The sequence below is a fragment of the Grus americana genome, chromosome 2 (assembly GCF_028858705.1).
Source record: "Grus americana isolate bGruAme1 chromosome 2, bGruAme1.mat, whole genome shotgun sequence".
Lineage (NCBI taxonomy): Eukaryota > Metazoa > Chordata > Aves > Gruiformes > Gruidae > Grus > Grus americana.
This window is the reverse complement of record NC_072853.1, coordinates 89,948,612-89,970,931: the sequence shown is the minus strand read 5'-3', so window position 1 is coordinate 89,970,931 and position 22,320 is coordinate 89,948,612. Positions and strand designations below refer to the sequence as shown.

The following is a 22,320-nucleotide window of genomic DNA, read 5'->3' as shown; positions in this document are numbered from 1 at the left end:
ACTGTGGTAATTCAAAGGTCTGTTGCATATTCTGTTACAGACTCATATTTATGCTTCTAGTTTAAAAAAAAAATTGACTGAGCATAGCTAGCTGTTTTTATTTGTATGGAAAACAAAATTAGCGAACCATTTAGATATTTAACTGAAAAAATTGTGTAGCTCTTGGGCACACTTCAAAGTAGTGTTGTAGGCCAGAATATTAGCTAAATAAAAAGAAGTGGAATAATTGTAGGATAACCCACACAGTCCTGAACCTATTCATGAGATTCCTGCTGAAAAACTTTCCTTCCTAAAAACTTTCTTGAGACTGACTCTTCATCTTTCCTGAAGGGGCTTAAATCAGATCATGGTGAGCTTGTCAGTGCTGTACTACTTTTGAATAGATTTTATCTGAAAACACTTGAAGGTTTCCTAGGTATTTATCTGGTATGCCAGAATGCTTTCTAACTATCACTACATAAACCAGGAATGATTGCTGTGCACACTGGCACATACAAGTACACTGTCTGACACGGAACTAAATTTTTAGGATGGATCTTCACAACCTCGCAATCTGAGCAGTGTGTTTGTTACTTTGGGTAATCTCCAGCAGTGCTAGCAGTTGCCAGAAAATAAATTGTTAAAGCCAATGCCACCACAGTGGCCTTTTGCTTACAAGTGTTATCTGCTTGTTTGTGTTGCCCTGTTGGCCACAGGAAGTTAGAAGCCATTGCCTTAGTTTATGTAAAATTGTAATCTTTCAACATGATTTTATCATCACTTCATGATTGCTCTTCTGCATTTTTTCCATGAGTTGTGTCCTTGTTTCCCAAGTCCTCAGCTTTAAAGGTACTTCGCATCTCCCTCAGTCTTGGTCTGTGCATTTAACGTAACAGAGGCAGTGTTAGTACTGAACAGTTCTAAGAATTAAGGATGAGATTTTAAAAAATAAGTGATGATTATTTTAATAGCCTCAGTAGGCTCTTATTTTTTGGGCAGTGATTAGCAATTTGCTCTTGACTCCATTTTTTAACTCTCTTCCGTATTATGACTGTATAAGCTAGTAAGGAAGTATGCTTTTACCTGTAAGCATGATTCAGTTTCATTGAGCCTGTACTTTCCTCAATAGTCTTGAGTGTGGAAAAAAAAAGTGTGAACAAAAAGCTGTCATAGCACTCTTGTTAAGATTGCATGACTAAGCTCCCAAAGGAGAAGTGCCCTACTAATGTTCCTTTGCATGTATGTGCTGTGCCAGTCTGAAGGAATTAAACTGACATTAACATTCAGAGAATTAACATCAAAAGTAGAAAGTTGCGTCCCTCTCAACTGTTTGAAAACTACATTAACAGCAGTTTGGTGGTTCTTGCTTCCTGAAGTTTCTTCACATTATATCTATTTGCTGATGACACTATTTAGCCCCACCATGGATGCTGTTTCCAATTTCAGACTGCTTATAATGGCATGGGAAGTTCTGGGTTTTGTATTGCATTGCAAAGTTGTTGGAGTTTTTCTAAGTCTAAGAAGAACGTTTCAGTTCTTGGATTCAAACTTGGAAAAACTCTATTAAAGCCTGGGGCTGGGAACTTCATTGGTTTCTCAGGTTTGGTTCTGGGTTGTTTTGGGGTTTTTTAGGTTTTGGGTTTTTTGTTGGATTTCTGCACTGGGCATGATGTTAAGAGCAGAAAGCTTTAGAGTATTGCAGTAATTGATAGTCTGCATTGAACTTCATAAAAGTGAAAAGAAAGACACTAGTGCTATACTGTGCGTAATGGCCCTTTTTGATATAGCTACTTGATGCACCCATACAGAATACTAAAGTGGATGTTCCCCCCCGCCTTCTTTTTTACTGATCGTTCACAGAATGCATTTGAAGTGTTCCCATTACTACTTTAAAGTAACAAGTAAAATCTTCAAATGGTCTGCTTTGTGTACTTTTGGTGATAGCCTTGTCACATTGCAGAGGGGTTAATCTGGGATGGGATTTCAGTCAGTGAACTGACTGAAACTATTTGAACATGGAGATTTTAGCATGGAAATACTTGCATGTGCATGTTTAGGACCTGAATCTCATTTTAGGCAGACAGTGTGCTGTTTGTATGTGTAAGAAGTGGAAAAGATATATATGATAGTAGAGTAGTACAATTCTACCGAGAGCATTTTTCCATCTTGTGCTTCTGAAACAGTGATGAAGCTCTAATGCTATTGTGCAGTTTTCTTACATTAGTCTGTACTGTTTTCAGTTTTATTGGCTTAAGAACATCCACTTAATCTAAGCATGACAGGCTTTTAGAAGCATCAGCACTCCAGGCATTAAAACCAACATACTTTTCCAAAATAGTTTTTCAATAAAAACAGAATCCTATTTTGTTTTTGACAGATGAATGATGGACCTTTGTGCAAGTGCAGTGCTAAAGCCAGACGAACAGGAATAAGACATGGCATTTATCCTGGCGAAGAGGTAAGTAATTCTAAGAACTGCAATTATGAATACAAATTTGCTGCTGAAAACTCATACTTTGGCTGTTTTGAGGTTTTTTCCATGATTTACAGGTTTAGTAAAAACTTCTGTGCAACTTTAAATCACTTAGTTGTGTAACCTCATGTTTAAAGTGCAATGCCAGTAATGAAATCCACCTGAAAAGTATGGAAAACTTTTGCTTGTATTTGTTTAGTTCTAGTTTGGTTTTTTAAGTTTCTGCAACACAATTACATTAAAAAAGAACTTGTAGTCAGAGATCTACCATCTTCAAGTGGATGAATATGTTATGATGGCCTTCTTTGCTTTAAAAGTAAATGAAATAGGAATTCTGCTGCTGACAGGAGCAGGAAGCTTGTCAGGAGGTGTTCTTGCCTTAGCACTAGAACATGTCTGCTTTGTAAACGTTCCTCCCCACATTGTCTCTAGTGGTTTTTTGCAGAGAAGGAGGGAGAAAATTTTAGCAGAAGAAAACTGATACATAAAACTTGCTGCATCAAGGTGGCTGCTCCCTGGAGCAAGGCCAGCTGGGAATTTGAGGTTTCAGAAAATTTCTTAGGATATACTAGTTTTTACAGTGTCCTGTAGATAAAACTGCCTAGCTTTAAACTGGCTGGCTTGTAACTGTCTTATTGCAGCAGTGAGAAACTTAATTTGGGGCTGAACAGCCAGAGTAATTAGCCTCCTTATTGGATAGGTTTTGCAAAGTGCACAGAGCTGTGTAGTGGTGTAGCTATATTGGCATTGCCATCAGGGCAACTTTTGTAATGCTGTTTAGAGTAGTACCCTGATGCTGCAGTAATTTTTTTTTTTTTTGCCATGTGGAGAGATATATTGCGAACAGGCTGGTGGCAGCCTCTGAACTGCAGCAAATTGAGTGTAGGGCATATGAGAAACTGGTTTTGTCTGACTGCTGAGGATTTTTAGGTCTTTAAACTGGACTGCTTCAGAACAAGCTGAAAGAAAACATGAATCCCAGGTATTTTGTGTTGTGTCAGAGTGTACAGAGGGTTCGCTGCCTTTGGACCTTGCAGGCAGGCATTACAACATGGAAGACGGAGCAGGGTTACCAGAGCTGACTGTTGGTGATAGAATAACCCCTTCTCTTCAGGCCCCAGATTTGCCCCAAGCAGATGAGCTGATACCTGTCTATCTTGATAACATACTTTGAAATCTTCTCTTGTGAGGTCCAGGTTCATTTTCATAAGCTTTTAAAATCAGTTTCCTGAAACAAATTTATATAGAAGGGGATATTAGTCTGGTGTGTAAACAACTAACCGCTGTGTGTAAGGAAGATGGAGAGTCAAATGGAAAATGAAAAAATTACAGCAATGTTTTCCACCTTATTTCCTTTTGAATAGCTTTAAAAATATTTCTGAAAGTGAAAATGTAGATAAGCACCTGCTTTCCCACTTCCCAGAATGCTTAATTATGACTACCTGCTTTTATTTAATTTTTCCTAGTGCATATTTCATGGCTATTAGAAATGCTTTATTCTCTCTTTTAATCTAAATTTGCCTTGACTCTACACATAATTCTACTTATCTATTTCTTTAAGCCCATTAAACCATGTCGCCCCATGACCAACAATGCTGGAAGACTATACCACTATAGAATTACTGTGTCGCCTCCCACAAACTTCTTAGTAAGTACTTTATAAATAATTCTAACTAGGACTCTAATTTTGTTTTCAGTCATGGTAGTTCTACTACTCCTTGCTTACTCCATGGTCGTTCTGGTTTTTGTTTTTTTTAGACAGACAGACCTACTGTTATTGAATATGATGATCATGAATATATCTTTGAAGGGTTCTCAATGTTTGCACATGCCCCACTAACAAACGTAAGTATGTTCATTGCTACATATGTGGGATTTGTTTGGAAGGTAAGCTGTCTCTTCCCTGAAGTAGAACTTATCTAAAACAATGGAGCATATATGTTACAAATATCTTGCCAGCTTTGAGGACATGGGAAAGATACATGTGCTAATGAGTCAGGTTTTGTCTTGACTAATTGAGGTAAGCATTGTCTTCAAACTGTGACTGAAACTGTGATGTACATCAAAGTAATGTTTTTATGTATTTCACAGTTTGGAAGTGAAATAAACCATGGGATAAATTGTTAAAACTGTTAATTGGATTTAAATTGGATGAGGAGGTTTGCTAAGGTGAAAGTCTGAAAAACAGCAACAACAATAAAAAAAAGGTTTCCTCTTTAAGTGACAAATGGATTTTTTTCAGAGATCTACTCTAAAGGAATTTCTCTGTTCTAAAAACTTACCTAGATGTAGCCACTACTTTCTAACATCTGTTCAGCTTCTTCAGGAACTAGGCAAGTTATTGATTTTTATTAAAAGTTGTAGGTATTTATAGGCAATTAATTTCATATTTTGAAAGCAAATATAAGAAGACAAGGACATGATTGGTACCTGACTTTTCCAATATAAGCCATATCTGAATGTAAAATATGCAAATACTTAATTTCTGTACACTTGAACATTTTTTTTTCTTATGTTGATATTTCAAGAACTGTTTTTTCAAATGTTGTGGGGTTTGTTTCCTTGGTTTTATACCTATTACTAGGTACACTACCAATGCCAAAACCCAGTATAAGAGTGTTATCAGTACAGGACTGGCATGTAAGAATACTGGAACTGAGATGCACTGAGAAGAAAGCATTTTTTCATGACAGTTTGTTTGCATAATATATATGACAACACTTTACTTTTGGTGATCAGGGGAAGGGACTGTAATGTTGATGAGAAGTCATTAAGAGTAGTGTTCAGCCCATGGGGTTGTAGTATGAAGCAGTCCTGCCAGGTAGCATTAGCTCAGCCTTGGGGTTCAAGGCAGATTTGTTCCGAGACTTTACGTTTTTGCTTTGCAAACGAGCAAAAAGGAACAGTTTTGTTTTACTCCCATTAAAAGGGTAAAAAGACCACCTTATCTTTATAATTTTTTCATCTACTGCATGACAGGAAGGCTGAGAGTTATGGAAATCTTTAACGTACAGAGAACAAGGAGAACTCTTTTTGCTGACATGGGTAGTTATTGAAGACATTGAGCTTACTGTAAAGTGCACGTGTGTTTTTTCTCATTCCAAATAGGAGAAGTGATCAGCAGCAAATCATTACTTTTTTTAGAGTTGAATATAAAGCAACATCATATTGTCAGTTCATGTTGCTAACAGCTATAAAGCCCTTTGGAAAGAATCTCTTGCTGTCTTGAGATTATTTTCAGCAACGTAAAAACTGCTGTTTGAGAGACATTTTGGAATATATTTGATAACAGGGAAGTGGCAAAGGGTAGGAAGAATAGAGATCCGAACACCAACATCTGTGAATGAACCAAATTTCTGTAATTTGAAGTCTTAGCTTTGCTAAGACTGTTAAGTCCTTACTACTGTTATTACTGTTACTCAGTAATTATTGAGCAGGTCAGATATTAGGGAAAATAGTATAGTCATAAGCTAAATTATAACTTTCTTAATATAACTACCATAACAATTTTATAGTACCAACCACATGTTCCTTTGCTATGTATTTGTTTGTGTACGTGGAACTCTAATTCATGGAGATTTTGGTCATGGTCACTTCTCTAAAGCATTTATTTTCTATTCAGTACAAAGGAAAATACCCCAGGCTACTGAGTTTCTGAATCAGAATATCCTCTCCTGGTTGTACTTGTTAGAAAGTAAGGAAACACTCCCTGTATTTTTTTTTTAAAGCCCTGGTGATTTAAATGACAGGTTTTCCTCTCATTCAGATTCTAAATGGGATATTTGACTTCCAAGGGTTTTTTATTTTTTATTCACATTAGTATTGTATCAAATTATAGGCAATGCAATTTTTTATTTGATTGTTTGGTGTAGGTCCTTAGTTTATCATGCAGATATCAACAGATTTTTGTAGACGAAGTTAGTTAAATGATTGACTTGCAAGAAGATGCAAGCAGAATATTTCACCACTGCTAAGTCCATTGATTTCAGTGCAACCCCAGCACTGTTCAGATATTTATTTGCATGCTTATCAATGCAAAATAACCTTGGGTTGCCTCATTTTCACAGACCATTGAATTGTTCTAAGATTCTTTTATGCTTGCAAGGCCAATGAATAGTAAAACTTGCTAAAAGCTGTAGATATGTAGGGTAGGATTAGGCATTTCTGTATTCTTAGCAATTTAGCATTTTTGCCTGTAAAAAATCCAATTTAAAAAAAAAAATGCCTTCAGCAATCCATGGACTCTGCAAATAAAGGAACCTTTTTTCAAAGGTGAAAAAAGGAATTAGATACTTGTCTTACTGGTTAGTTGAATGAACTTCTGAGAATATTTATTGGATGAAATAAATATAATCCTATAAATTAATCCTGAAGTTCTTATATTGTGTTGCTGTGACTTAAAGCCATATTTTAAGACAGTATAGCTAACAGAATTGGCAGTGTGCTAAAAACACCTTGCCTTCAGGTCACTGATGTGTTGTGTCACGAACAATAAATTCACTTCCAAATATACAAGTAAGAGAAGATAGTTTACTGAGCTTTGCTTTTTCTTCTAAACAAAATTTCATCTCCAGTAGATGGCATTATTTAATCTTCCTTTACCATCCCTCCTGTCAGCCCTGTGTTATTACAGAGGTGAAGGTTAGAACTGTTACTTCTTTTGTACATGCTTGTGTTCCTGTCTTTGTGTGATCCCCCAGAGCAGCTGTTAAGTGCCCTTTTCAGCAGACAGTAATACCTTTCCATACAGAATTGTATTAACTATACATTTGGTGCTGTATAGTTTTTCATGCTGAATTTCTATTTTCCTTCCAGATTCCTCTATGTAAAGTAATCAGATTTAACATTGACTATACAATTCATTTCATTGAGGAGATGATGCCTGAGGTAAGGAGGATAATTAGTCAAAAAGTCAGAGTGGGTTATGAGTTGTTGATATGCTTAATGGATTAAACTCTTTAGAATCCCATCTCGTGAAGTCTCTAAGAGACAGGCTGTGTTCTGAATGAATGGCTGCAAAGGAACTTGTACTCGCAGGTACTAGCATAAATCCATCTACCTAGGCTATCGTATATTAAAATCAAATCGTAAGAAGTGCTTATATCCATAGATGATTTTCATTCTAAGTTATATACAATATATGTCAGGTACTCTTATCTGTAAGTGGAGTGAGGCATTACCCTTCTTTTACAGATGACAAAAGTAAGGCATATGGAGATGCTGGTTTGCCAGGACCGCATAAGTCAATGGCAGAGCTGAAAGTTAATCATGAGTTTGAAGCTCTGCAGACTGCTTATCAGTACTTAATATAAGCTGTTGCCAAAACAAATTTCCGGTGGATACAAACAAAGCACATTCAGTTCATAATCTTTTTTTTTTATTACAAATTAATCCCTGGTGAAGCCAGTTTGTGAAGTAAATTGCTGCAGTGGAACAGCATGCGTAGCTACATAAACCCCCCTGCATATAACTACGAAGATAGGATCAGTGTATAATTTGGCCATGTATATTTACATTTTTCTTTCTAGTTATCTCTCTTTTTGTTGCCCAACAGCATCTGAATATATGCTACAGCCCTGAAATTCCTTAGCAAGATTAATGTGATCAAAGCGATTCATTTCTTGTTACTGAATCTGCTGTGTTGTCTCCAAATCTTGTTCTAAAACAGCAAATGTCCACCAAGCAAAATAGGGAATTTGATTTTTTTTTTTTTGGACTCCTGGTCAATTGGCTACAGCACTATTTGCAGACTGTCTTTTAGTAAAGCATTCTTGCAAAAGATAGTCTTGTTGCGTTTGGAATTTATGGCTGGTATCATACACATGCAATTTACATCAACCTGGCCTGATTTTGTTAAGGCAGGCTTTTTAACTTGGAAGACCTTCCTCCCCACTTGATGAGGAGAATCTTATTCTTTTTTTTTCCTTGGTTTTCTCTCCTTTCCTGTTGGCTCTTGAGGTCAAAATCCTCAATTTGTGTTGTACTGATATGTTGCTATAGAAGTGATCATGATATCACATGGTGATTTATAAACTTTTAATATGAACACGTAGGAAAAAGTGAATTATGAAAAATACCCTTCTCAGAAATATCATCTGTTTAGTTTACTTGGGTGAAAGGGTTTTAGTGCATGGCGTATTATTGCAGATTCATAATTTCTGCCAATAGTGTTAATTTCAACATTGATTGAAGTCTTCATTACAATGTGTTCTTGACAATGCTTTCTGAAGAGATCACTGTATTATGTTACAGTAGATGATTACAGATATATTAATCCTGTTTCCAAAGCCCTGTGTCTAGCACTTGGCAAATATGAAGGCACTGCTTTTTTTCATTTTTTACTTTAAATATATGTGAGTGGCATTATTAGTATTATATAATTCTAGTTGGTTTTTTTTTCTTTCTCCAGAATTTTTGTGTGAGAGGTCTTGAACTGTTCTCTTCATATCTATTCAAAGATATTTTGGAGCTCTATGACTGGAATCTTAAAGGTAACTTTTATTTAGGGGGAAAATAACATACAAAAATCCAATTATAATTGCAGCTCTTGTAAATAGCTATTTTGTAAATGTCTATTTTGTTATGTTCTTTGGTTTAAAAAGAAAAAAAGTGGGAAGGGGCCTCAAAAGAACAAAGTCAAATTTTTGTTTATGTGAGAGGGACAAACTTCCACTTTGTTCTTCAAGCAGATGAAATATATTAGTGTTCATTAGTGGGCTGTAGGAATTAAAATGCACAAACTTTATGGCACTGCATTCTTGCAGATAAACTAAATTTCTTCCTTAATTACTGTTTTTTAATCAAACAGTAAATACTATTGTATGTTTAATATTGCACAGTATTGTCTGTGTGGTATTTTGAAAGCCAAGGTGTCAGGTAAACTATCTGTTTTTAGAAGCGAAGACGCAAGTTACTTCTAAAGTATTTCTCTGCAGTCAACTTACAAAGCAGTGTCATACAGACAGCCATAGAGGGATAACATATCATTATAGCTGAATGTTTTTGACTTGACAAGATGAAAATATATGTTTCTGTGAAGACTGTGACAAAGGAGAATTTCAGGGCTGATCCTTCCCTTGGTCTAAAAGAAAAGAGAATATCAAAGGAATTTCATTTCAGAATCTGTAGGTGTGTTTTGGTGTCTTGACTTTGTCTATGGAGATGCACTCTCCACTTATTGCAGTTAAACAGAAGAGCATACAAGTGTCATGCATTTTGCGTAGCCACCTTTGTTTTGATACGCAATGTATTCTAATATCAATGTTGTCTTTCGCGTTGCTGGTTCTGATTGTTCTTTCTTTTCTTAACGCTAGGTGCTTACTGGTTTTGTTTTTATTTTCCTGAAAAGCTTTGGATGATGAAATAGGAAACAAACAAAAAAAAACCCCACAAAATAGCATCATGGAAATTTCCTTATCTTTATCATAACCAAAAAACACCCCACTAATTGGGAGGGACTAATAAACTAGTGCTTGTGTCTGTAAGGCTTAAGTGAATTAGTTACATGAAACAATTTTTTTTCTGTATCACTGTTTTAAATAAAACTACTGTGGTTTTTTTAGATTTTTTTTTAATTTTTAAGTTATTGTTGCTTTCTTTGAAATTGTCCATGCGAAAGCCTTCACTAGAAGTTGTTACTCTGTTCCTCTCTGCTGTGTGTTTTGTTACTTTTTCTGATTGAAACTTAGGCTCTATCAAATGTAATCACTGTTCATTGATTTCATCTGCAGCAGGGTTGCCTTCTTTTTTCTTTTGCGAATATATTGCTGTTCATAAATTTTCTGTATTTTTTTCATATTTAAGGTCCTTCACTTGAAAATGATTCTATTTCCTGCCCCAGATTTCACTTCATGCCGCGATTTGTGAGATTTCTTCCAGGTAATGTTTGTATTATGTAGCTTTATGGAAATTAGATCTAAAAACCAAAAAGAAACAACCAACCAAAACCACACCCCACAAAAAAAATTTATTGCATAAGTCAAATGATTCAGTCAGTGTAGAGGTCTGGTGCTTCCATCTGAAGCTGGCAGCGCCTGCTGGCAATGTGGTTGATTTACTCAGAACTGGGGTTCAGGGGGGCAGGCCGAGTCTTGCTTCCAACTTTTGTGTCTGTCATGGTGATTTTAGGCAGTGCTGGGTCATCCTTGTCCTGCCCTGCGATGGAGCTGTGGCATTTGAGAAGTGCTATTACCTAATCTCGCATGTGAAACTGAATTCAGTGTCCCCTCTGCTCTTCAGGATGCTATGTGATTATATTAAAATTCTTGATGTGCAGTTTTGAGGGTCAGCATGATTGGCACCCCTGAGCACATGTTCTGATTGTTTCTTTCTTTATGTTAATACAAGCTTAGACCTTGCAGCAAACAGTGAAAGACAGAAAAACACCATTCCAATGCAATTCAACCCTAGCCTGCCAGCCAAGGACAAGCTTCAGTGTGGAGCGTTATGCTTGTTTTGAATGAACAGCTTACGCAGGCATTTAACACATCCTAAGATACTAGGACAGACTTTCAGTTGATATAAATGTCATGGATGCATTGGAAATGTGTCCTGCTGAGATCCAGCCAGTGATTGCTCCAGAAGGGTTGCGTGGACAGGAGAATGCGTTTCAGCTGCTGGACTGAGGGTGCAGATGGGACATGGAACAATCTTCATCAAGAGGGCTGTGGCCTGGAGGTGCTCTCTGCTCTGGGCTTTGAAACTTAGTTGGGATATTAATTATAGCTGTAGCTAAATGAGGTTTGGCTCGTTACTGTGGAGAGTACTGATGGCTAGATGACTATATTTCTAATTGTTGTTCCTTCCTGGATACGCAACACTGTTCAATCAGAAGCAGAGCTCTGAGGCTTGCTAGCAAACATTGATTTGGTTCTGCTGAAGCAATTTACAAAATAAGCCATCAAGCCACATGTGGCTGATTAACTTGACCTCATCACAAAATGAGAACAAGTTTGACCTGCCTGGTTTCTGTAGCTTGAGGGTGTTTTCCTGTTAGTTTGGGGGTTTTATATTCTGATTTGTTTTATTTTAGTTTAGAAATCAGCTCTTTCTGCACTGTTGGATTGTTGGATAAGTCTCTATAACATGTATTCCTGTGTGCTTTGTCTCTAAGGTTCCCAGCCTTCTAACTCTTTATAAAAATTTCTTTTTCCTGGTATTTCTGCATATATAGTTGCCTTTTAGCATCTTTATGACAGATTTTTTTTTTAATCAAGTTTGCATTTTGTATTGATTATTTTTGGGATATCCTTGGAGTTTTTTAATTTCCAGAGACTGGGCATCTATTTCCTTCAGGTATCTTTGCAGAACATTATCTATGTCTAATCAAAGAAGATATATTGGTGCAATGGATCTCCGCACATCCATCAGCTGTCTCTTTAAAGATAGAAATGAATTGCTGATTTCCCATCCCCTCTACTTTTCTTTCTTATTTTTCTGACATGGTCTAAAAATATGAGGTTTGGGATGTCAAGTTTTCTGTGTGGATTACTTAGACAGGCCTTGGGGTAGCTCTAAGCTTTGAGCTAATCATACTGGTTTTACTGAGTGCCGGAGATGCATAGCATGCAGAGTAGTTGCTGTATTGTATTCATTGCCACAGATTTTTATGATGATAAATATATTTAAGAGAGTAAAAGACTAGGAAAAAAAACCATTTGAGGTCCCAAGTACTGCATGTTCTGGCTCAGGAAAGGTCAGGTCTCCAACTACTGTTTAGCACATCTATCTATAGCAACCTGTAACCTTCTGGTACATGGTCTTCAGTGAGTAAGGCTACACTTTTTTTTAGTGATTGTTGGAAATGGGCTGCTTCTTGCTTAACAGTATAATCTAGTGGTTGTCAAAGACAAAAGTCTGTAAACTGAGTCCTCCTTTAATTTGAAGGAGAATTTTGCACGTTTAAAAATCTGCCCCTGTAGCTAAAAATCTGCCTGTTTAGAAATATATTCTGTTTCCAGTGAGGTTTGTGGTGTAGTTTCCCCGTTTAAGATTCCCTTCTGGAGTTTGAATTAGGTTAATTGTTTGAAGAGGCCAAGTTACATTATTCCCTTTCATCTTTTCTATACCATAGTGCTGTAATCCCAGTTGAAGTAAGAGAAGTGCCTGTTCCCTCATGTGTCTCGTAGAGGACATCATCTTATGCAATGCTGCTGTTATACAGCAGTTCTGCGAGGCTTTTCCTGTGTGCCTGGGATCACATTCCTTGTGCTGTGACATCATCCCCCATATTGCCCTAAGGCTTTACTTCTGTTTTTTTCTCCATTTCTTTTTTTGTGTGTGTAGTGATGGAGACAGCGTACTCAGTTGCAGGACCAAATTGCTCCTGCTTCCTGGGGGAAGGGAAATCAACCCTTTTTTGTGCTCTGTGTGGATGAAACTTGAAGGTGCCTCCATACCTACAAATTAACACCCTGTTGTTGGAGGGGGTCGGAGAGATGTGTGTCAAAATTAAAGCACTGTAGTAATATGTCTGTTGTCTTACTCATGTGACCGGACATACTGAATTTGAATAGTTGGTGTCTTCTGAGTGGTGGTCTGTCAGGATTGTCACTCACTCATCCTTCCTGTTTGCATCTTCACATCTGTAACTGGCTACCTGGAGTCAGACAGATGTTTATTATACTGTCTTCCTTTGTTACAAGCAGCCTTTGCTGTGCATGTTTCCTGGGGTCTCAGAAGTATTTAGTAGTTTTCGTGTCCCCTTGATTCATTTAGTGACGGAAGACAGCATGAGGCTCTTTAGTCTTCATTACTGGAGGTACAGCATGTAAGAACTACAGATGAGTTTAAAATGCAAGGATAACTTACTACATTCATCCAGAAGTATCCTGTAAAATTTTGAGTGTTCTTTAAAAAAGCTGCATAAATGCCTAAAGGCTTTTTAACTACCATTGTAAAAAGAATGATAAAAGTGTGAAAAGGAAGACATAACTGGAAAATGTAACTGATTGTTCTGCCTACTCATTTTAAAGTTTTTTTCAGGCAAGTCAGAAACTTCAGCTTTACAGTATAATGAAACTGTTACTCTTCCTGCCATTACCGTTATTGCTTCCAGTTTAGCAAAGTGTTTATGCATGTGCAGTATTAATAAAACATTTGCCTTCCTATTTGTCAAGTCACTTAAGCATTTTGCATTTTATTTTGCTCATACAAATACTTTGTGTTCTGCATATTTTCTCTTGCTCACGCTTTCAGATATTCTTTCCTCAGTGTGTTTTATTTATGTTTTTAAGATGGAGGAAAAGAAGTACTCTCAATGCATCAGATTCTTCTCTACTTGTTACGATGCAGTAAAGCTCTGGTGCCTGAAGAGGAGATTGCCAACATGCTTCAGTGGGAAGAACTGGAATGGCAGAAATATGCAGAAGAATGCAAAGGGATGATCGTTACCAGCCCTGGCATGGTAGAGCAAATATTTCTGACTTATGAACTACCCAATGACACATACATGTCTTGTTCCAGAGAGGCTGCTAGAGGCTGAATTGGAAAGGGGAAAGATGACAAGTGACACTTGCAGATTGCTATAGGAACAGTTCATTGACTTGTTCCAACCCTGGGAAGAATTGCACCCTTTGCTGCTCTACCCAAGGGCAGACTTGCAGATGAGCACCGTTTCAATGTGTGCGTTAAAAGGAATGGCTGTATTTTATGTATATAAATCTGTAGTTTGCTCCTCTGCCTTCTTATTTTCTCAGACAGTCTTTATGTGCATGATCTCATTCTCTTTTCCCTGACATAGGACCAGAGAATTAGTAACTATTTGCTATTTTCTTTCATGTTCTTCTTTTGACCCCCTAGCTCTGTTTAAAGTGCTCTAACCAGATTGTGCCCTGGATATGGAGAAGGTGTTTTCTGCCTATGTGGTTTTTTTCCACATTGTTTCTATGTTGCTTTCACTCACACTGAGGAATTTTGTGTATATTAATGAATGCATCCATTAATTTTCAGTGCCAAGCTTGAAGCCCCTATGGCCTTATTATTTTTGGAACAATTAGTATTTTAAAACATATGTTCTCAGAACACCGTTCCTTTCAACTCCAGTGTTTATGTGAATTTAGCCCGTTTTTCTGACTTTCATGCTTAAGAAATGTGGGTCATGAGAATAGATGATGCACTAAAAGCTGCAGGGTTCTATTTGCATGGTTTGATCAGTATTGCACAGTGGTATCTTAGTAGCAGAGGTGTGTTTTGGACCTAATATTATAGACTTCTCAGTTGTAATACCTTTCTTTCTCTGACTTTATTTTCCTTCTTTGCTCATAGCTCAACTTCTTAGCTTCTCCAGAAAAAGTGTGACTTGGTATCATGCCTAAGGGGAAATTTAGTTTGCTAACTGAAAAACCTGTCCCCAAACTGCAGCCAAGGTGACTTCCTAAGTATATTTTTCAAGTTCATATTTTTAAGTGTGGCAGCATTACAGTTAGTAAACTATGTTATAAGCTAATAATAACTTGGGCAGGATAATCTGGTTTTCCTTTGATTTTCCTTTTGATACAGTATACATGTGCACTCTCACTATGGAAAATTCTACTTGAGCTGGTTAAAACTGAGTGCTAAACGAGGATCTCATAATAGGAGTTGTTAGCCTTAACTGTTTAATTTAACATTGCCTGTCGTTTCTGTGTTACAAGGTACATGCTAGTGCACAAGTTGTCAGCACCTGAATGGTATACGCTGACACAACTTCAGTGGTTTGCTGAAGATAGGCTGATTTCAGCTAGCTGAAAACTTGCTTTTTTTGTTTAGCGTGAAGGAATGCATATATGCTCCTTCCTTGTGTCACTGAACTGTAAATGCCTATAAGTGCAGTTTGTAAGTGGTAGTGTTAATTTTGAGATTTTGTGTGATTTTTACTGACAAACTTTGCATTCTACAAGACGATGTTTTCAGAGATGCATGTGGACATCAAAATATGTAAGCATAAAAGAAATCTGCAGCACTTCGAAACGTTGTCATGTTATAATGCCATCATTTGAATGTGTTTTTTCTCTGAAGAAGATTGCAATGACTTTCTTCTTAGTTTGTGGATTTTTTCTGTTCATTGCAGCTTATTCTATTGAGTATGAAAGTAACTGAAAAATAGTGTGAAAGTATTTTCTAAGCATTTTACAACGTTAGAAGATAAAACAGTTCTATTATAGAGACAATGTGAAACTGTTTTAGCAAATGACAGCTCTTCAATTCAATTTTATCCACTTGACACAACAAAGTAAACCCACTAAACTTTATTTTGCTGTTTTCCTCCACAACATCACTTCAGAAATAATAAATCCTCTTTTGAGCAGATTTGGGTTTTATACACGTATTTTATTTTTTTTCAAAGTGACATGTATATATGCATGATGGCGAAAGGAAAAAAATTTGATAGGTATATAAATCCCATTTACTTAAACAACTAACTATAGTTCAGCACTATTTAAAACAATTTAATTTATTCATAGTGTTTCATTAGTTCAGTGAAACTTTGTGTTGGAATAGATTTAAAGGTTCACAAATTTTAATCCTCTTTAACACTTTTTCTTTCTATTGTTTTCTTTTTCTTTCTATTTCTTATTGTTGCTTTTCTCACTAGTACGAATATATATTTTAACATACTTTTATACTACATCTGCATGCAATCTCATGTCTTCTAATATCAGCAAAGCATTGATTGAGGTTTGGAGTAGGAAACAAAGATAATGGGCCTCTGTTCTGTTAGAATTTCTTTGTTTTCAATGAGATTTTAAAAGGAAGGTTGTGATTAGATGGTCTCTCACAGCACTTCTTTTAAAAGAACACAGGGATAAAAATTTGGAAGAGCAACATCTAATTTGCTGGTGTCCTGTCTGCTGGTGTGCAGTATAAACCGTATGCTTCTGTATGGTGCTGTTTGTACCTTAAACCTTCAGCAGCAACACCAGAGAGGAAGCTGGTGTTCACCATGTGGAAGGAAAAAAGCATAGCCGAGCTACTCTCATAACTGTCAGTGAAGGAACAATTGTGATTGTTTTAAACAAGGATTTCTTTTGTCCTGTTTGTTATCAGGCATCTGTGAACAGCTGCGTAACTGAGTAACAAAACTCGAAGGCAGTGGCATATAAATGAAGAGAAAGTCTGGTTTTGAGTGATCCTGAGGCCACACATTTCACACACACCCTGCTGCAGGCATATTGAAAGCTCTTCTCCCTTTCACACTTTTGAGGATCAGATTACTTCTGTTTAAGTGTAAAATGTGAAATATTTGAACAGGAAAATATAGTCTAATTGTTTAAAAATATTTGTTATAATTAGTGTAGTGAGTATAATTATTGTTTGATATTCTGTTAATCATATTTTGCCACCTTGGTTCTCAGAGGAGTTGTTGTGTAGCAAGGCTGCTTTTCTAAGGGGGATAGGAATGGGGGAAGAAGTTCCTCATTTTTAATGTTGAGGGCGAGAACCGACAGCTTGTGTGGAGATAAACATTTCTCAAATTGGCTTTGTGCAAACTCAACAAAACCAGATAAACTTAAATTTCAGGACTTTAACCTCTGGTTAAACATTCTGCCTGCTACAAATCCTTCCCATGTTCTTCATTAGATTTTTTTGTCCAAATCCCTTTTTATTGGAAGTGCTATAGGGAAAACCTTTTCTCCTCTTTTTTCTTTTTTTTTTTTTTTAAACTTGGCGACATGAGCTAATTAACTTTAAATATTTTTCTCTTATTTTTTTGGCTGGGGAGATGTAAACTTACATTCGGTCATCATGTCCAAATGGAAGCTGATAAGCATTTGTCCCTTAGAAAATGTTTCTCTAGCTGGATGTCAAAGTTTTAAGTAAGTTTTTGGGTTTTTTTCCTAGAATAGATTGGAAATGTGGCCACCTGATGAGACTTACCTTTATTTCTAGAATTGGCTTTGCTTACCCATGCAGAAAATGACTCCTGTAAACAGTTCTACCAAGGTGGTTTGAAGGGAGAAAGCTTTGTTCTTGACACAGTTTTTATTGTTTTGTGAAGAGAATGGTGGGAGCTGTTTCTGTAGCTCTGAAAGTCATCTTTGAGAAACTCACAATGCTAAATTAGAAGTTTTGAGATGCAGGTAACTAGAAATAATGCCCTTTTTCTGAAACCTTAGATAAGCAGAAAATACGGGCCTCATCCAGCTGATTACAAAGTGGGGAGTAAGGAGGCATGTAACAAAGCAGCTTGGCCAGGTAATGGAGAAAATGTTTACTTGGAGACAAACTGTGCACCTTCAGCTGAGTTTTTAAATATGGTAGATAAGTGATCGAGGGCTCTGTAAGCAGCACGTCTTCTACAGCAATGTGCAATTACTCATTTTCCGTGTTTTTAGAGGCAAAGCGAAAGTTGCCTCCTTCTACACTGTCCTTTTTAACTATAAAAACAACTTCTGTTTTGAAGTGTAAAATGGACAAAAGTCTCCTCATTATACAAGACTGTATTCCTCATTGTACACATCAGCCTAGGAGCCTTTCTAAGAGTAGCATGACAGATTTTTTTTTAATGCTGTTTAGTTTGTGTGATTGATTGGATCTAATAATGGCTTCACTTGCTTTGGGAAATCAGGAACAGAGCTAAAATTAGAGAGGTAAGCTGATCTTAGTGAACTACTCAGGCATGTGGGAGCTTAGATGCCAGAACGCTAATACTGATTTTATTTCCAGTGTGATGTTCAACTGAAGAAAGTTGCTTTAAGTTCTTGGAAATAATCAAACTGTAAATTTCATGACTTGTAAAATGAAAATAAGATGATTTCCTTTTTTCGCTGGGAGAGCTAAGTCAATTAACTTTGTTTCAGTCACCGTCATTGCCAAATATCTATTCTAATACTAATGGTTAGTTTTATGTGTATTTCAATAAGCTTGGAATATTGCTGCTTTGTGATGACTGGATAGTGTGGGCTAGAGGCAATATTTTTTCCATGGAGTTGTTGTCAATTAGGTATATTTTGTTTTTTCTCCTAGAAACCCAGCTCAGTTCGTATTGATCAACTGGACCGTGAACAGTTCAGTTCTGATGTAATTACTTTCCCCATTATTGTCCACTTTGGGATACGACCTGCTCAACTCAGTTACGCCGGAGATCCTCAGTAAGATGTTTTTCCTTCTATCTTTTGTTCAGAAACTCATTACTGTTGTCATTTGTGACTTAAATAGGGCTTGTTTATGTGCTTAATTAAGTCCAATATAAAGCTTAGTGCTTATGGTATTGGACACTAGCTCTTGTAAATTAGAGAATATAAGGTATAACTTCTTTTCCCTGCCATAATTCAGGATCTGCTGAAGTAAATGTGCATGCATGTGCAGTATGAAATTTCTCAACCTGAGAACAGCTCTTCTAGGTCAGACTAAAGGTTCCTTAAGCTCCACATTATTTCTCTGAGAGGCTAGATGTGGATTTTTAGAGAGAGAATAGTGTAAAAGGAAGGTGGAGGTGGAGGAATACTTACCCAGGCTTCCAAAGGTCTATAGCATATGGACTTCTGAGCTAGAGGATGTATTTTGATCACTTTAACAGCCCTGAATGGACCTTCCTTCTCTAAATTTCTCAAATCACTGTTCGAATCTTTTCATGCTACTGACAGGGAGAAAATTCCAGGTAATCATTTCCCCAGTACTATTGTGCATCATATGAAAGAGGACTGACTTTTGTTTCAGATCTGCTACTTGATCATTTGTTTAGATGCTCTTCAGGTCTCTCATCTAATAATGAAGAATATAACCATTTTCTGTTCGCTTTCTTCATGACATTCATCTTTCTTGCAGTTTGCCACATCCTACTTAGTTGTCTCTTTCTATGCCTTGAAGGAGCAAGTCTACGTACTGTTCCCTAGATTGGAAGCTGTTGCGTCCATGCTACTTCTGTCTGTACCTTTTATATCCTTACAGAGATAGGGAAGAATGGAGAGAAAGAACAGAGGGAATGAGAACTTCAGGCAGAAGTGGGTTCATGTAGTGGCATAAGAGTGATTGCTGGATTTTGTTCATAATTCTTAATTTCAGACAATTTCAGGGAACTCTTCCAGTGATTTAGAGATTGTTTTTCTGAATTATGACAGCCAGTGTAGAGCCCCTCTCTTGTGCATGTGTACTTTAGGTTGTCTTTTTCCTCATGCATTTTCCTCCAGTGTCTTTTAAGGACATTGAATTTCATCTGCAGTTTTGAGGCCAAATCACTCCTATGTGCGTGTATGACAGACGTACTATTCTGCAATTCCTTGCTGAGAGTTTTAGATTGAATATGGTGGGAAGTGGGAAGAGTGAGTGCTTATCCAGATGATAACGTATTTTTCTTTTGGCTTTGAGTATGACTTTTAATCCTCCTTGTCTTTTAGTTTTCTTACCTATAAAAAGAAAATAATTCAACCAAAGAATATAAGAACCATCTCTATTTTGATGCTGAATTTCTTCATATTTATAAAGTTCTAGTACCTTGCATTGAAAACAGTATAAAGATACAAAAATTATCCTTCCCACACTTTTTTTTAACTTTCCTTAAAATTTCCATGACTCTCTTTTCAGAGCTGCTTACAGAATTTAGGCATGCTTCTTTTTATCAAAGTAACAAAGCAGTTTTTGTGAAAGACCTCTGTGGTGCCATCATAAATCTCAGGCTTAATGCTAATGTATGTATGAAATAGGTAGTCACCAGAAAAGATTTTCTTCTAGTGTGTCTTTTCTTTATGAGGTTCTAATACAGAATTATTACATTGTTATTGTAATCTGTTTATTAATTCTCAAACTTAACTGCAGTAACAGAGCTCGTTCCACCCATATTAATACCAGCAGTAAAACTTATATTGTAGATATTAGTTTCAGGTTCTTGTTTCTGGGTTGAAACCTTCTCATGGCGTTTGTTTGTTTTCTGGTTGGTTGGTTTGTTCATTAACTCACTTTTCTTCTTTGGATGGGAATTTGACAAAAATAGATGTGCTATTCTGCAGATTGCAGAAATGCGAAGAACAGGGCATAGGAAAAAATCTATGAATTGACCATTTTAGATGTGTTTATAGACTCAGAAAATATCAGTATCTCTAGAGGCAGAGAGTATACATTCAAGAATGCTGCAGAGAAATAGCTATGGAAAAAATGCCAATAAGAAGAGATTTGTGTGCATGTGGGATGCTGGGAAGACTACAAAATAGTAAATGATGCAGCAGCTCTTTTACTGCTTTGCCACTTAATGTGGTAACTTCCTACTAAAGCCACTGCTCTAAGTTGGTGCTGAGGAGGATCTTCTTTTATAATGTAAATATAAAAGAAAATAATAATTGGGTAAACTTCTTCCCCCTCTCCTCTAATTCCCTGCTTCCTATTAAAAGTCTGGGTTTATGGTTTTTCTTGAAAAAACTACAGAGGTGATACTATTTTGAAGACAGCATTGTTTCCTAAGGACATGAGGTCCATATCATGACTTCTCTTGGTTGCTTCTCCCATAGTAATTTTTTGAACCTGTTGGTCATTAGCAGCTGAATATAATGGTGGGATGTTGTCTACAAATGCAGTGAGTTAAGTTTTGTGAAAAACCGTGCTAGATTGCAGAGGAACTCCCACTGAGGAAAAGTTCTGTTATTGCGGTTCATGTGTAATTAGACACACCCTTCTCCTGTTTGAAAAGGCTAGACGGAGAAAACCAGAAACCTAAAGTATATGCTAACCACAGAGAAAACTTGACTTGCTGTTTCCATTCAGCACAAACCCATAGGAAATGAAACTTTTATTTTGCTATTTGCAGAATGACTTTGTGTTGCACATGACTTGTACAGCTTTTCCTCATGTGCTTCACTAAGAAGTTTCAGCCAGCATACAGACAGACACTTATTGGGAAAGGTTACTGCTGCTTTTCAGTGAGTGATAGGTGAACCCTGTGGAGAAGAGGGAATTTTCAGCTGCCTGAATTGAGATATCATGCTGCAGGCAAGTCTTTTCAGCATGCGGAGGTGACCCTTTGGAGAGGACGGGTGGGTATCTGGGAGACCTGGGTTCTGCCCTGAGCTTTGCTGTTCACCTCACACTGCACGCTAATGCCTCCTGTCTGCTGCCGTGCCCACCCTGCTGGAACAACTGCAGAGACACTGTCAGCTCTCTTGGAAAATACTTTGAGATTTTTTTTTTCTAGAGCAAAAAAATGCTTGTAGACAGCCTGTGTGATATGGGTACGTTATTAGCAGCTGGTGTGTTCATAAGGACAAACGGTGAGAGACTGTTTTTTGTATCGACCAAAATAATTGTTTTTCTGTTTTTGTATCGACCAAAATATTGGTTTTCTGGTTTTGTCCTTTAGATACCAAAAGCTGTGGAAGAGTTATGTGAAGCTGCGTCACCTGCTGGCTAACAGTCCCAAAGTCAAACAGGCTGATAAACAGAAATTATCACAAAGAGAGGTATGCTGGACCTTCCTAAAACTGATAATTGAGCATGGTAATTCAGGATAGAATAAAGCCATATGACCACCCTGTTTATGGAAACAACAGAAATCCTGCACAAAAGATTTTCTTTTCAGGCTGTTAACACTAATTTTATTTTAATCTTTGCTTGTTAGTGAATGGATTTTTTTCCTTTTTTCAGCTGTCAAACTACTGCAAGTTTTTTCCCAATTATAGAAATGATCATTATAGAACCATAATTTCTTTACAGCCATTGCCATTAATGGTTTCAAGAATTAGCATACAGAAGGACTTTATTTCAGAGTGCATTTTTAACTGGCTCATAACTTTAAACGTTTCTTTTCTGAGATAAAAACTGCTACACTTGTGCCTGGTTTTAAACCATAATATATTAGGCAGCCTTAGTGACATTCCTTAAGATCTTTGAGTCAAAACCATATGGTTGTTGTTATTTTCAGTAATCTTTAATGACAAATGAGGTATTTGTTGAATTTTTCTTTT

The 22,320-nt window shown here is 36.8% G+C and overlaps 1 protein-coding gene across 4 annotated transcripts in view; it reads left to right on the top strand.

Annotated features, from left to right (window-relative positions):
* DROSHA (drosha ribonuclease III) overlaps positions 1 to 22,320 on the top strand; it is an 81,198-nt gene that overhangs the window by 12,749 nt on the left and 46,129 nt on the right. For all 4 annotated transcript variants that reach the window (XR_008575697.1, XM_054815089.1, XM_054815087.1 and 1 more), the window contains 9 exons: positions 2,357 to 2,437; positions 4,014 to 4,100; positions 4,211 to 4,297; positions 7,268 to 7,339; positions 8,862 to 8,943; positions 10,256 to 10,330; positions 13,687 to 13,856; positions 18,398 to 18,522; positions 21,717 to 21,816. Coding sequence is in view for 3 of the 4 variants with exons in the window: in XM_054815089.1 (XP_054671064.1) it covers positions 2,357 to 2,437; positions 4,014 to 4,100; positions 4,211 to 4,297; positions 7,268 to 7,339; positions 8,862 to 8,943; positions 10,256 to 10,330; positions 13,687 to 13,856; positions 18,398 to 18,522; positions 21,717 to 21,816 (879 nt within the window). In the remaining variant the exon portion in view is untranslated. The remainder of the gene's footprint in view (positions 1 to 2,356; positions 2,438 to 4,013; positions 4,101 to 4,210; positions 4,298 to 7,267; positions 7,340 to 8,861; positions 8,944 to 10,255; positions 10,331 to 13,686; positions 13,857 to 18,397; positions 18,523 to 21,716; positions 21,817 to 22,320) is intronic.